General features: G+C 42.6%; 1 protein-coding gene across 1 annotated transcript; it reads right to left on the reverse strand.

The window, feature by feature from the left end:
* Nucleotides 1-8540, reverse strand: LOC125294350 (disintegrin and metalloproteinase domain-containing protein 9-like). Its single transcript, XM_048242949.1, has 19 exons — nucleotides 8331-8540; nucleotides 7811-7905; nucleotides 7553-7611; nucleotides 6910-6988; nucleotides 6540-6616; nucleotides 6095-6320; nucleotides 5947-6012; nucleotides 5488-5559; nucleotides 4989-5161; nucleotides 4257-4329; nucleotides 3599-3747; nucleotides 3255-3420; nucleotides 2920-3012; nucleotides 2129-2324; nucleotides 1869-1950; nucleotides 1063-1243; nucleotides 795-875; nucleotides 580-685; nucleotides 1-187 (listed from the first exon to the last, which is right to left on the reverse strand). The coding sequence occupies exons 1-19, from the start codon at nucleotides 8413-8415 to the stop codon at nucleotides 174-176; spliced, it is 2073 nt and encodes a 690-aa protein (XP_048098906.1). The 5' UTR covers nucleotides 8416-8540; the 3' UTR covers nucleotides 1-173.
* Nucleotides 8541-15298: the final 6758 nt, after the last annotated feature.

Genomic DNA, 15298 nt, shown 5'->3' on the forward strand with positions numbered 1-15298 from the left:
TTTAAATATAGTATAACGTTCTGCATAATCTTTGACATTTTCACTGAGACACAACTGCCGGTTCTCATCTGCCTGTCCAACACCCATATTTCCGCAGTCACCTTTGCCTTGGTAGGGTGAGTGCTATATAGGAGGAGGAGGAGGTGGTGGTCACTGAGGCCTCATGTGTGTCACTACTGTACGGAGCCTGGGGGAAGAGTGAGAAAGGTGAGAGCCAGGGTGAATGAAGTAGGATTACAAGTTTGGTTTTCACAGAAGTTTGTCGTTTTCAGAAAAAACTTAGTCTTAGTGGCCAAAATATATTACATCTCAATGCCTAGTGTTTTCTAGAACATTATAGGTTGAGATCTCAACTAAAGAGGGCAGGAAATCACAATGTTGGGTTCATAACGTGATGACTCTTAGTCGTCAGCGATAGACGATTGAATCGTCCATGAGCCTACGAGATAGAGATGCATGGTAGGTACAGTAGTAAGGTTTAAAGGAATATGTTCAGTAACCGACTTTGCAATCTGGTTTGGCTATTCTAAATGATATCTATTCAGTGTGTCATTAAATGTGGATGCTGCTGTATCCTACCATTTCTCGCAGGGCCATTATCAATGCTGCCCCCATAGCCCTTCTCCTTACAGAATGGTGGAGCCCATCCGTAATCACAGTGGCAGTTCCTGTTGCTGTTACAGACCTGTGTTGTGAACATATTATACAGATCTGATGTTTAAGGATGCTAGAGGAGGACACAGCGAAATGTTTATGGATGAGGTGAGAGATGAATTGAGAATTTATTGTCCTACCCCATGGCCATGGCATTTGTCCTCCATTTCACAGTCGTACTTGAGCTCCGATACGTCTCTGCATTCATTATTGAAGCACACCTGAGAACAAGACACACAGTGACACATGCAGATCTAATAAGGATTTAGCTAGTTAAACAATGAAAATAACACAATCCCAACTTTCTTATTACTTCTGTGGTTTCAATAAGAATGTTCTCGATTACATCTAACTATTGTGTGTGTGTGTGTGTGTGTGTCTGTCTGTTTGTATATAATGCCAACTCACCCTCTCCTCCCCACACTTTGTTCCGTCGTTCACCATGCCCAGATCAGGCACATCAGGCCTGATCACCCCCCAGCACTTGTTCTGATCGATGGTGGTTGAGATGATGGCCTGTCCTTGTGTTTCAACCATGGTGCCCAAGTTCACATTGTCACACTGTAGCTTCCCACACTTAGCATTGCTGCTGGGGAAAACGCAAACACACAGATATTGAGGAGTCGTTAAATGTGTGAAGATGGTAAGAAACAGGAGTCGAGGCCATAGAGATAACCTTACACAATACAGGTGTCCAACAATTTCATATCTATTCTGTATATTACCTCATATACAGTACCAAGGATTTCTCCGTTCACATGCCTTTTTAAACAGTGGTGCTGATAAATGCAGCAGGATTTTGTGTGTATGTGTGTGTGTGTGTGTCCATATACCACGTACAGCTTTGCACAAACATAAATTTGATTGACATACTCATTTGTAAGTTTCCTTTTGTAATTCGCTTTGGATAAAAGCCTTTGCTAAATGAAGAAAGGTAAATGTAAATTACAAACTGCATAGAACTAAAGGCACCTAACCCCTCACTGCTCCCCGAGCGCCGCTGTTGATGCAGGCAGCTCACTGCGCTGGGATTAGTGTTTGCTTCACCTCACTGTTCACTGTGTGCTGTGTGTGTTTTACTAATTCACGGATTGGGATAAATGCAGAGACCAAATTTCCCTCACAGGATCAAAAGAGTATATATACTTATACAATATACTGTATCTATCAATAAAATCCCAATGAGATATTTTCCCCAAATCATTCAGGCCTACCTGTCATTACACTTCTTTTTGTCACAGCAGTTCCCACCACGGTTCACAACCTGATAACATATATCAGCAGCAGACTTTGCCTCTGTTAACAACACACACACACACACACACACACACACACATTTACGGACAGCTGCAAGGCAGGTTAAAAATTAAATTGTGCAAGACCAACTTTTTAAAGAGGGTATTTAGAAGTTAAGGGAGAAAATTTTGAGAATGAAATACACAGTGTACAGTATAGTGGGGAAGCTGTAACTCACGAGAACCAAACAAGGCCTTGCACTGTTCATCATGGTGCTGGCAATTGCCATTGTAGCAATATGATTGGTTGTTCCTGCAGAGATGTCCGTTCTGCACAAAGATATCAGCCGGGCAGACAGCAGACGAGCCGCTGCAGTATTCAGGAAGGTCACACTCATCTGACCGGCCGCGGCACTCAGACCTTGCTGGCAGGAACTGAGTGAGAAAGACACAATCATTAGAAATGTATCGTAACGCCTCCAATTACCACCACTTTCGTTCGAAAATTCTGAAACAATGATGTTTTTTAATACTTAAAAATAACATTTGATAAATGAGCCTTACATTTTTCAGTAGCCATTAGTGTGTAGATTTGAACCAAATCTGGTTTGGTTCTTACCGGGGCTTTTACTGCCTGAAATATCCGATTTTGTTTCCCACGCTCAGAGGTTAGTGCTGGCCTGGTGGGTCCCCTATTTACGCCATTTCAATGGCACATGAACGGTTAGACCTCGTCATGAAATTAAATTCCACTGGAGCTCCAAGCGGATTTGTACACGCAGCGTTAAAACACTGTTTACAGCTCTTCAAATCACGGTAAAATTTTTGGTATATAGCTAATTTAGATACACCTATGGTGTGGGTGCTTGCGTTTCTTTAGGAATCCGCCGTCTTGGTTTGTATAGAAATGGATATTAAGTGACACATACACGCAAGACGGCGGAAATACGGGACCGGCGGTAATAGGGGGAGTTCCGATAGAATAAATATAACAGTTGAATGTTTGTAAGGCTCATGTGAGATGACTTACTTTACAGTTCCTGCAGCATTCCCTATCAGCACACTGAGCCCCAGACTTCAGCTTACAGGTGTTTGGCTCACAGCACGGGTCCTTCTTGCACTCCTGAGGAGAGAGAAAAGAGGCAATCACACACACACACACACATACACACAAAACGGTAGCCAGCTGGTACATACGGTAGCTGTGCAGTATGTATGTTGTGATGGTGAGAGAGCTAGCAGCCTGTGCTTTTAGCTCAATTTAGCTCCACTCCCAATCCGAGGTGCTGCAGTTTACAGGCTCAAATCTGCGCAAGTGCAGGGCTGAGCTGTACGGTTAACACAATGCAGGTTACACACACATACCTCTTCAGAACCACAGTCACACTCCTCGCCTGGGTCCAGCAGGTTGTTGCCACAGTGGGGGGTGCTGTAGATGTCCTCTGCCTGTGGCACATTGAGGAGACAGTTCCTGTTGCCCAGTCGCTCCATCAATTTCCGAAAGCCATTAGCACTGCATTCGCTAAACACACTGCAGAGAGAAAAAAGGTGGACAAAGACTGAACAAAACAGATATATTTTGGGATGGGATTCACTGATGTCAATGGATTTTTTTTTTCACTAGCATGAGACATAAATGCCTCAGTCTGAAGCCAAATATGTGAGACTTGGCAACCTTGCCTTCTCAATGTTCTCAGAATTCCACTCACTTATCGTCACATGAGCTTCCACATTTTCCACGGGCATACATGACGCACACTCTGGCTGAGCAGTAGCAGTTCTTATTGTCATGAAACATGCCCAGGTTGTGGCCCAGTTCATGGGCCATGGTCCGTGAGAGGCCGCTTACACGGCGGTGCTGTGGAGGGAAAGGAGGTTATTTGATCCATGAATTTGAGACAGATGTGTTCTTTAACACAATGGAGAGAGCGGGGAGGATACCATGACTGGCATCCAATAGGCAGGTTTCATTTTCATAAATACTTGTATGCAATGTCAAATGTGTTAAACAGCATTACAGATTGAAGCGATAGAAGAGCAAGTAGCCTACAGATTGTGAAGCGAAAACTTCAAAATCTCACCAGTGAGCAATTACAGTAAAGGCACTTCTAGTGACTTTAAGGCCTATTCACACGAAGAACGATAACTATAACCATAACGATAAAAGCGTTCACACTGAACAACGATAAACAGTCGTTATCGTTATAGTTTATGTGTGATCGTCGTCATTCATATTAACGAGAACGATATTTATTTATAGTTATAGTTATCGTTCTTGGTGCGAATGGGCCTTTACTGTAATTTCCACATAGAAAAGGTATTTTATAGGAGCACATTTTGTAACACAATCTAGCATTACTGCATTACCATGTTTATTGCAGCACTGTCAGGGCTGCAGATAGTGGACATGGAGCCATAGCCAAGAGCTCCTAAAGGTCTCCTGTAGGAGAGAGGAGAGGGGGAGGAGAGAAGATGAGAGGGGGAGCGGTGAAGATGAGAGGGGGAGGAGAGAAGATGAGAGGGGGAGGGGTGAAGATGAGAGGGGGAGGAGAGGAGAGGGGGAGGAGAGATGATGAGAGGGGGAGGGGTGAAGGGGAGGGGGGGAGAAGATGAGAGGGGGAGGAGAGATGATGAGAGGGGGAGGGGGTGAAGGGGAGGGGGGGAGGAGAGAAGATGAGAGGGGGAGAGGGGAGGGGTGAAGAGGAGTAGGGGAGGAAAGAAGGGGAGAGGGGGAGGAGAGAAGGGGAGCAGGGGAGGGGTGAAGAGGAGAGGGGGAGGGGTGTAGAGGAGAGAGGGAGGAGAGGAGAGGGGGAGGGGTGAAGAGGAGCAGGGGAGGGGTGAAGAGGAGAGGGGGAGGAGAGAGAGAAGAGAGGAGAGGGGGAGCAGAGAAGAGCAAGAAAGTGGAGAGAAAAAGAGGATTAACAGGAGTAATGAGAACTGTTCATACCACACACACACACACTAGTTTACTTATTTGTGCTTACAAATTAACGTAAAGGGACAAAATAATTTTTTTAATTTGAATGGCTGAACACAGACACACAAAAACACACAAATAAACAGACAAGCACACTCATATCAAGACACACACACACATACGTAACAAATTGAGCGTTGTCATGGTGATGTCGGGGCAGCAGATTGTTCCTCCTCCACTTCTGGAAGTTTGATACTATTCTCCCAGGATTCTTGGCATTCACAGTGATGAGGTTCCCTGCCGTCCAGATCTCCAGCCCCACCAACACCACACGGATGTTCAGCTGCTCATACATCTGAAATAGAAGGCGAGTGGGAAGTCGAGAGGTCAGGAGATGGCGTGGAGAGATGGAAAATGCCTCAGAGGAGAATGACCTATGACGAAAGGGAGACCTGGCAGACCGAGAATGCAATATACTGTAACTGCACTGTGTATCATTTCAGTTGCTAACTCCACATGTTGCACAATTCTATTGTGTGTGTGTCTATGTGTGTGCATGTATATGTGTGTTTGTGTAAGTGTGTGGTGTCATTAAAATAAGTCTTAAACGTATGTACAGTCATGTATGTCACTGTCTTAAAATAATCACACATAGAAGGCTTATTTCAGTTTACTACTTACACTATCTACGCGATCTGCAACTCGTATCATATGGTCTTGAACCCGGGTTACATTACTCTCCAGTGCTATGTACTGTTGGGGGGAAAATAAGAAGAGAAACATGGGAGAGAGGGATGAGTGGAGGAAACTTGTGCCTTTCTTTTTTACATCGAATTCCAAATCTTATTCCCTTTTCATCCCATTAACATCATATCCCCTATAAATGCATTATATCGGAGTCCTTTGTAAACATAAAATTATAGACATTTTGCCTTATAGATAGATAAGGCTCTGGGTTCACTGAATTCAACATAGAATTTTATAATTTCCTTCCTTGCGGAACGGAATCTTATGTTAAAATGTTCAAAAACCCACACTATAATCAGAGAGGGTTAAAGCAGAGCTAGTAATCAAGGATCTTTGCCATAATACGATAATGAGGAAGTAGTAGGGTGAAAAGTCAGTGTACTCGTTACTCACAGTTGTATTATCCACCACTATTATCAGCTCCACGTAGTGAGTCTGCTGCATTACCGCTCGCCTCCTCTGGGGGAAAACACACACGTTCATACATATATGTACAAAAGAATGACAGCATACAAGCATACACACACACACTCACACTTACTCTGAGTAAATGCCTGTCTGGGTGCCCAGATATATCACTGTGAGAGTGGACGATAGTTTGGTCAGTGGAAATACTGTCGTTGTCATCATGGTGATGGGTGTGAGGGGTTCTGCCGTTGAGAGGTTCCGGCTCCTCATCCTCCAAGCGGTACACCACATGCTCAAAGTTAGAGGAGCCCTCCAGAGGCTCAATCCCTAGAGTGGCATTCCCTATCTTCAGGAATCCACTGGGAAGACACACACACACACACAATTTGGGTCTAGTTCAAAATATTAGGTCACAACCAATATTATTGGTTATAATAATAATTAATAATATATTTTTGAGTTAAAACTATTTTTAGTTCAGTTGGACCTAAAAAAATAGCATACTGTCAATATTATGACACTCACAAACTCAACAAAAGGTCAAAAGCACCATATTTCAGTGTAAAATGGGAACTTACTTGAGTCCAGAGCAAAGGCTGACAGACACAGATGAAAACTCAACATCCTCCACATGGCCTCTGTAGTGGCAGTGATTCTGCAAATGATTGAAGGGTGAATAATTCACAAAGAATTAATGTAAAATGTTAGGAAGCTGCCTGCCATGTGTATCATACAATGCTATGTATTGGATCCCATTTTCAGACAGATGTGGGTTTGTTTGTGATGTATGATCTAGATGTGGTCATGGATCATGGATCATGGATGACCAGGGTGTTACTTTTAGAACCGTGTGTCAAAGTGTGAAATGACCAACAATCTCACAATCGAGTGAAAATGCAGTGTCTGCATGAACGTACACGATGGTGGTGGTGTGTCGGTTTGTTTTACCTGCATGTCGGGTCTTTCACTGATAAGGGAGCCATTTGTGTCATATGTGTAAACAGTGAAATCCCTGTGGAGTAGGAGCCTGTGAACAGAACATGTGAAGATGAAGACACCGACAAAACACGACATACAAATGCAAGGATGCTGTAGTTTTCACATGAACATTCAAAGCTAAAGTTAAAGTTGACTGGTGCTTAGCAGACACTTCTATCCAAAGTGACAGAGAATTGCAATGGCAGTTTCATGAATTGAACCTGGGCTGAGCAAATGTCAGGCGGTAATGATACTGCTGCTTCACCATTAATTTAATTACTCAGCGGTAATTTGTAGTTTGTAGGCACACAACAAATAATATTAAATTGCGCTCCGTAGCGTGCATTTGTGGGGTGACTTTACTGTCAGCCTTTTGCAATTTTGCATTTATAGTCATAGTGTGAGGGTGGTTATAAATCATGGCATATTTCACAATCTGTTCCTCATTCTAATTTTCTTTCGGAGAAAAGCTTTCACAACTTTTGTTATTGCATAAATATTTCATATTTCACAATATGCTGATACTGTCTTTTAACTATTTGAAAGGTAACTGATGGACATGACTGGATAGACAAGATGATAGGTGGGTGAAGTGGGTATGTGAAACACTTACTTATTCCTCTTCAGAACCAGGACATGCTCCTTGCCTTGGGCTTGGATGGTGTAAGACATCTGTTAAAAAAAGACATGGAGCCCAGATTTACATTTTTACAGCATTCACTCAAATTAGTGTGACTAAATTTACTAAAACTGTCCTGTGGTGGGAGAATGGGACAGGAATGTATGCAGCAGACTATATTGGAGTTATGTTTCGTATTCATAGTAGAATCAAGAAATATTTACACCTGGGAGATGACTATTTGAAATTTACCTCCCCTGTGTCTTGGTTATCCAGGTCTCTCCTCTGTCGTGCTATTTGTTTTGGTACGGTCACCTCATAAGCAGAGAAGCGGGAAGTTTGCTGGGCTACAGACAGAAAGACAAGAAACAATGCAGTGGAAATAGCATGAGAGCAAAAGGTGACTGTGAATAGCTTCATCTCACCATAAAGGCTGAGGTAAAGGCTGTAGAAAATGTCCCATGTAGGCCTACACTATCATACAGTATTTCCATGAATATTAGGCCTAGGCTATAAAATGGTTTCTAGAGTTGCACCGATGTTTGTACAAGGTGCACAGTCGTTGGTCCACACCCACAATTTTTTATTCTGCTTTCAATTTCTAAAAAAAATGCAACCTTTTACCAGATCATTAAGACTAAATAAATAAATATATAAATAATACATACATACATATTGTCGTATACCTCTGCAGTTTTGTCAGAGTATCACAGCACAGAATATCACTTGGCTTTCCTATACCAATTCGTATTGTAGTAACACAAAAAATTACCTCTACTGCAGTTGACAAGTTCAACGATAAAAGCACTGAGGAAGACGACGTAGTAGCCCCACCACAGACATAATTTTCTGCCCATGTTTGTTTGTTGAGAGGGCAATAAGATATTTCGTTCGATAGAGAGATAAGAATACACCCTCGAGTAAGTAGTTCTCCTTCTATATTGGGCCAACTACTTTACATGCAGTCTTAACAAACACAATATAGGCAAGCCACGGGAATGAACAACATAGCACAATACACGCTACGCCCAGGAATTTATACAGTTTTAATCCTGTCAATGTCGACATCATTGACGGTCATTGACAGGAGATCTGGAAGTGAGTAAGAGTAGGTGTGGGCACTAGGTCTGCATGGGTTACCATATGCACAATTACCTCATAATAGATGATGTGCACATAGGCCTAGGTTGGACAGATACAGAGATGATAGCCTATCTGTGTGTCTTTTGCAGTTGTGCGCTTGAAATTATCTGCCATTTATTGTATGAATGTATTTACTCAAGGTTTTTTTTTTTTTTTGGTGGTGGTGGTGGGGGTGGGGGGGTCTTTGTGGTCATGCAATGTCATTTAAAAAAAAAAAGAATGTGATATTTTTTTATGAAAATGCAGACTTAAATAGAATGGTATCTTTACAATACATTTGCATATTCATAAACGTAAATGGGGGGAGAGAAACCTTGTTTTTCAGCTTTCAAAAATGAAGTATAAATTATTGGACTGAACAGCCGAAAAGCTGACAGAACTATATGCATATGTTCTGATCTTATGTCCTCTTTGTGTTGATATTTTGTGTACCCCTGTTTGTTATAATCTGTAAGATGATTATTTTATGTAACTAGATGTACTGCAGAGCGGTACAAAATATGACCGCCGCCCAGTCCAGCACATTTTTTTCCACAAAAATAAGTCACGCTTGTGAAATTGTGTTCATTTCCTGCTTTGTTCCTTTTTTTGTGTTTGTAATTGAGTGTGTGCAGAGTGTGTGGTTGTTTTTGTGTATATGTGTTTTGTGTGTGTTTTTTTGTGCATGTGCTTGTGTATGTAGGTGTGTTTGTATGTGTGGGTGCATGTGTGTGAGGGTGTGTGTGTGTATGTGTGTTTATGTGCGTGTTTCTGTGTGTCGTGTGTGTGCATGTGTAGTGTGTGTGTGTGTTTTTATTTGTGTGTATGTGTGTGTGTGCATGTGTGTGTGTCTTTGTTCATAATTTTATGTAATGTTCTGCTATTTTTTGTATTTATTTGTCAAGTTAAATGTTTTCACCCTTTATTTACGTTATTTTCGATAGTTTTTGTTATTCTTGGTCCTTTTTTCTGGCTGATAACTCGCAGTAAAGTTAGTTTCTATTCGACTGGGCTGATGAGCTTGCCTTGATTAGCTGTCCCTCTTCCATCTGACGCTGCACATCCTCTGTCTGAACTGGACGGAAAGATTGCTCAGGGCAATGGGCCTACTCTGCGAGAGATCTGCAGCTGCCATGACCACCAAGCTGCGGTTGACCTGTGAGCTGCCACAACGTTAACATATAGCCTCTGACGCTGGGTGCCTGGAGTCTGGATTGAGAGCTGATGTGGGGAGCTCTGATGGCGACATCGGGAGCCATGAAGCAACAAACTGTCCTTGCTAAAGCACTGAGCTGCTGATCAGCAGGAAGATCACCCATCATGACTTCAGGCTGTTGTTCTTCCGGTGCTCTGCTCTCCAGACTGCCAGTAAATTCTCTGAGTTGGTCAGTGAAAGAACTTTGTTGGTCTTGCATTGGCTGTGTGCAGTTTCACGTGGGTCATCATTGCCCTTGGACATTTTCAGCCGGTTGGAAATTGGACTAATTTTAACATGATTATTATTATTTTATTTATTTATTTAATTTATTTATTTTCAATTTGCCGTGTTGTCTGTCTTGTATGTCTTAGTGTCACGGGTTCGTGTACATTTTCGTTCATTTGATTTCCAGTTATGAAACAATAGCCTATGCACATTCAAAAAATTGGTCATTTTAAATATTGATGACAATGTGTTCAAACGGAAAACAAGCCATATTTCATTTAATTTAGCCCTCAAAAGTAAAGGATGAAAAAAGAAAAGGTTGTTAAAGCTGCGGCTCGTTGGCCCAGTGGACTGCGGTAGAACCGATGTGCAAAAACTCAGCGGTCCGCCGGGGGCAGCGAAACCGGTGGGCCGCCGTCAGCCTCTTGCCATCTGGGTGGTTAACTTTGCTGGCTAGCTAGCCAGCTAGCTAGTTCCTATCTGACGAACGAGTAGAGCTAGTGTGACAACGGCGTTCTTATGGAAACGTCCGTGCTGTTGGGAGTTGTTGCACTGGTTTGAATCCACAGTTTATGTGTTGAATTACACAATAAAACGTGTTTTGCAGTAAGTTGCTGGTTTGTAGAATGTAGCCACTGCCTCCCTCTCACCGCCAGCAATTTTAAACTGCGTGACGTAATACAAAAAAACATGGCTGACTTGGATGTGGGCTGAGCTTGATGTCAAGCCCCGCCTTCCCGCCGGCTGCAGCGATATGCTCCTCCACTTCCAGCAGGAACATACTCTTCCAGGGAGATCTCTTATCCAAGTACTAACTAAGCCTGCTTAGCTTCAGTAATTCAGCAAAGTCAGGGTATTTGCTGGTCTGGCTGCTGGCTAAAAACAAAAGGTGAAAGGCATATGTCTCACTGAATTGCATTATGCACACTCAATTCTCACTGGTATCTGCTAGACAACAAGTACCAAAACATGATTAGTTCATAGATTTCACATGTAAAATACATTTTATACAACCCCACCCCCATCTTGTCTGTTCATAATTCTGAGAAATTCTTGAATTGTGTGCATGTGTGCGTGTACGTGTGTGTGTGTGTGTGTGTGTGTGTGTGTGTGCGTGCGTGCGTGCATGAGCTTGTGTGTGTGCCTGCGTGTGCGCCTGTGTGTGTGCATGTGCATGCATGCGTACATATGTCTACTGTGTGTGTATGTGTCATAGGTATGATTACTGTGAATGTATGTGTGTATCTGTTTATGCACATGTGTGCATATGGAATGGGTTAACATGCCCCTTGGAGGCAAACATATGCAAATAATTGGTCATCCTAGGGCCCTACGGTTCTCTAGATATTCACAGAAAACTGTTGGTGTACAGTCACTGAATGTACACATAAATTAATTTATTGTATGGCCCTCCATGAATGGAAGTCCACGAAACTTGGCATGCATTCAGAGGGTGTCATAATGATCCTACACTTTAAATTTTGTCCATGTCAGCCAGAGATATTGTAATTACAACACCTAATTTTTGCTTTTCATTTTTTAACTAGGTGGCACTATGCATGAAATGAATGGTTATGGGATGGTGTCAAACATACCAAATATCACTGATATTCTTGTTGTCTATTTGAATAACTATTGTATTTTACTCAGCAGTGTAGCTGTAGCCTTTCCACTGAGCTGGTTGGCATACAAGGTTCTGCTACATTACACAGTTAATGGTGACATCATAATGACAAGAATCATTATATATGTATTATGACAAGAATACTGTGTTCAGTGTTGAAATCAAAGATTCTAGAGCATTATGCTATCTTGCTCAGCTCTAAGATCTTTGGTTAAAATGCTGTATGCGTGCACAAGTTGCAAAATGGTTCCTATGCATGATTTAATACTTAGGCCTTGTATAGACCTATTCAGTTATTTTTAAGCACCAAAGTGTCTCTTGGAAAAGGATGCTAGAGCCATTGCATTGAAAAATGCCAAAAAAGGGCCATAAAACAGCTAAATGACCTGAGACTTTCCTTTCAATGTTTTAGATGGTTGTGGGCCTAGGATGCCTAGTGGAAACTGAGACATCTGAGCGATGTCTACTGACACCCCCTATGGACAGGGGGTAAATATGAACTGAGAACTATAAGTGAGATGCAGAATGGGGGCAGGGGTGGAAAGAAGTGGATACAGGTAAGGAGGGTTTAGAAGTGGAACTGGGGTGAGTGATGGCTGTCAGTCATCTAGAGCAGTGTTTCTCAAAGTGTGGTCCGCAAGCTATCCGAAGTGGTCCGTGAGCAGATGTGGTAAAATATAATATAGATGAGTTGTTTGCAATATTGAACCAACTGGTATGTAAACCCAAACAGTTGTGCAACACTGCCTATGTAAGCGGTGCCAGTTTAAATCGAATCCTCTGAAACATTAAGCAAGGTGCAAAATTCAATAAGCAAGGTGATTCAGTGAGTAGACCTATTGTGTAATATACTGTTGAAGTAGGTCTACTCTTTTTTTAGCTAGGTGGTCCGTGAGTTTTTTTGTTTTTGGTTAAGTGGTCCTTGGTCTGAAAAAGTTTGTGAAACACTGATCTAGAGGGCTCCTCCCAAACTTTGATTAAAAATACATAATTTAGTCCTACATATTAGGGTGGTCTGATTCCCATCACAAACTTCTCCATTCTCTCTCCTGCCATGTCCTCCGTCTCCTATATGTTGTCGTGTTTTTTTTCTGTACGTTTCTCGTACAGCTTAGTCAGCGTCCTTAGCTGACAGTTTACTCATCACCAAAGAAAACAAAGGGCGTGGGCTGCTTGACCATCATGGAACTGAAGACGCTTGGTGTTTGGGAAGTGACTAATCAGGGCCAGTAACTTGAGTTGAATACCAACATTAACGTGACTGTCAAACTCCCACGTGTGCTCTGTCTCACTTCTCCGGTGGGACCTTCGCTATGTTGCTCACTGAATCAGAGCGTGCAACTACTTACAAAATGAAGACAAAAATAGTAGTGCCCAAGTATTGATGAAATAATCAGTGGAATACCATTACAGTTTTACAACTGCTTAAACACATTACAACATTCACAACTTACATCATGTAAAGGTGAAAAATATCCAATTAAGGTTCACCTTATAGGCCTATTACACAGTGGGTTACATTTACCTGTGTAGCAGTGAATACAGAATGGCAAAGAAAAGAAAATGCTGTGAGGAAAGTTGCATAAGACCTGAAAGTGATATATCTATGGAAAGAGGTTGATGTTTTAAGTAATGCTTTCAAGAAGATTGACAGGTTATTCAAATGGGCTGAAGTATTGGATACCGGGGGATCAAGATGGGTCTTTTTCAGATGCAAGGGGCTGACCTGGCCTGTGACCCTGGGGCGTCACACATGGAATCACCGCCCATTGTTTACAAAGATTAGAAGGTGAGTGTGCATTGGTCAGTTTCAAACCGTTAAGTTATGCATATATCTACTGTTCCCTGAGGGAGAGGAACGAGGTACAACACAGATACTATGGGATATCACGCCCTCGCGTGGTCTGGCTGAAGACACCTCTATTCACACCTGAAAGGCAAGACGCGTGGTGACGTGGGAGGCTCCGCCCTCACGGTATATAACCCCAGTCACCACCGTCGCTCCCCAGTTCAACCCGGCACTCTTCACCGAGCAACTGAAGCTGAGCGGGGAAACCTAGTGTTATAACTCGTTCCTCTCCCTCGGGGAACAGTAGGTATGTGCATAACTTAACGTTCCCTTTCGGTCGATTCACTCGGTACAACACAGATACTATAGGACCTATATACACGCCCCGCACAGCCTAGGCCTTAGATAATCTCAACGCCCAGCTGCAGAAGAAAGGACTGAGGAGGCCACTGAAGGGGCCACAACGTCCAGGCGGTAGTAGCGTATAAAAGTATGTGGGGAAGCCCACGACGCTGCCGAGCAAACTTGCTCTACAGACAGTCCCTTAAACACAGCCCATGAAGTTGCCATACCTCTAGTTGAGTGTGCACGCAACCCCTCCGGCAGAGACAGGCCCTTGGCGTCATACGCCAGTGTAATGGCCTGCACAATCCAGTGAGAGAGCCGCTGTTTAGACAGCGCCTTGCCCTGCACTGGATTAGCAAAGCAGACAAAGAGTTGGTCACATCGCCGAAACCCTTGTGTACGAGTTATGTATGCACGCAATGCCCGCACTGGGCATAACAAATGCAGTCTTTCTTGCTCCTCAGAGGCAAACGGAGGAGGTGAAAAGGCAGATAGCTCAATCGCCATAGACTGATATGACCTAGGCAAAACCTTGGGAACATAAGCCGCGTTGGGGTATAGACAAACCTTAGTGCCATCAGGTGAAAACTGAGTACAGGAGGGGTGTACTGAAAGAGCATGAATATCTGAGACACGCTTTGCTGAAGCCAAAGCCAACAGGAATGCCGTCTTGTAAGATAAAAATGTAATGTCCACAGAGTCCAAAGGTTCAAACAGGGAACTACATAAGGCCTCGAGAACGACAGGGAGGTCCCATGACGGCACTGATGACCTAGTGAATGGTCTCAGGCGCCGTACCCCCTTCATAAAACGGATAGCTAGCTGGTAAGCGAATACCGCATTACACCCTCAAAACCAACGTGGCAAGCAGAAATTGCAGACAGGTAAACTTTTAAAGTTGAGAAGGATAGCCCTTGATCAAAAAGTACCTGCAGGTATGTACATCCACAATAGAACACTGAAAAGGCACCAGACCTTTAGCATGACACCAGTGCTCAAACGCACGCCACTTGTAAGAATTAGGGCTGTCAATCGATTAAAAAAATTAATCTAATTAATTACATACTCTGTGATTAATTAATCTAAATGAATCGCATATATATTTTTTGCTGTGAAAGTACTTGAAATATTTAAATTCAAATTAATCATTGATTAATCAGCATTAGTGACATTAAAGTTCAAAAACTCTTTTATTATTATTTTTCACTGTTCAAATAATTGCCATAATAATCTATGATATGACCTAATATGCTGAGGAAATAAATTCAAAAGTGCTTCGGGAAGAAGTTTTTTTTTCACATACAAGGCATTTCAGGCCACAGATATAACCTAGGGAACACAATGAAAATAAATGAACACTCCCCTCAAACACTTATTTCTTTGCATTGATGTGTGACTATAGAGTTGATGAACTCGGTGATATGCAAATTCCTTGCT

Source organism: Alosa alosa, chromosome 5 (genome assembly GCF_017589495.1).
Source record: "Alosa alosa isolate M-15738 ecotype Scorff River chromosome 5, AALO_Geno_1.1, whole genome shotgun sequence".
NCBI classification, from domain to species: Eukaryota; Metazoa; Chordata; class Actinopteri; order Clupeiformes; family Clupeidae; genus Alosa; species Alosa alosa.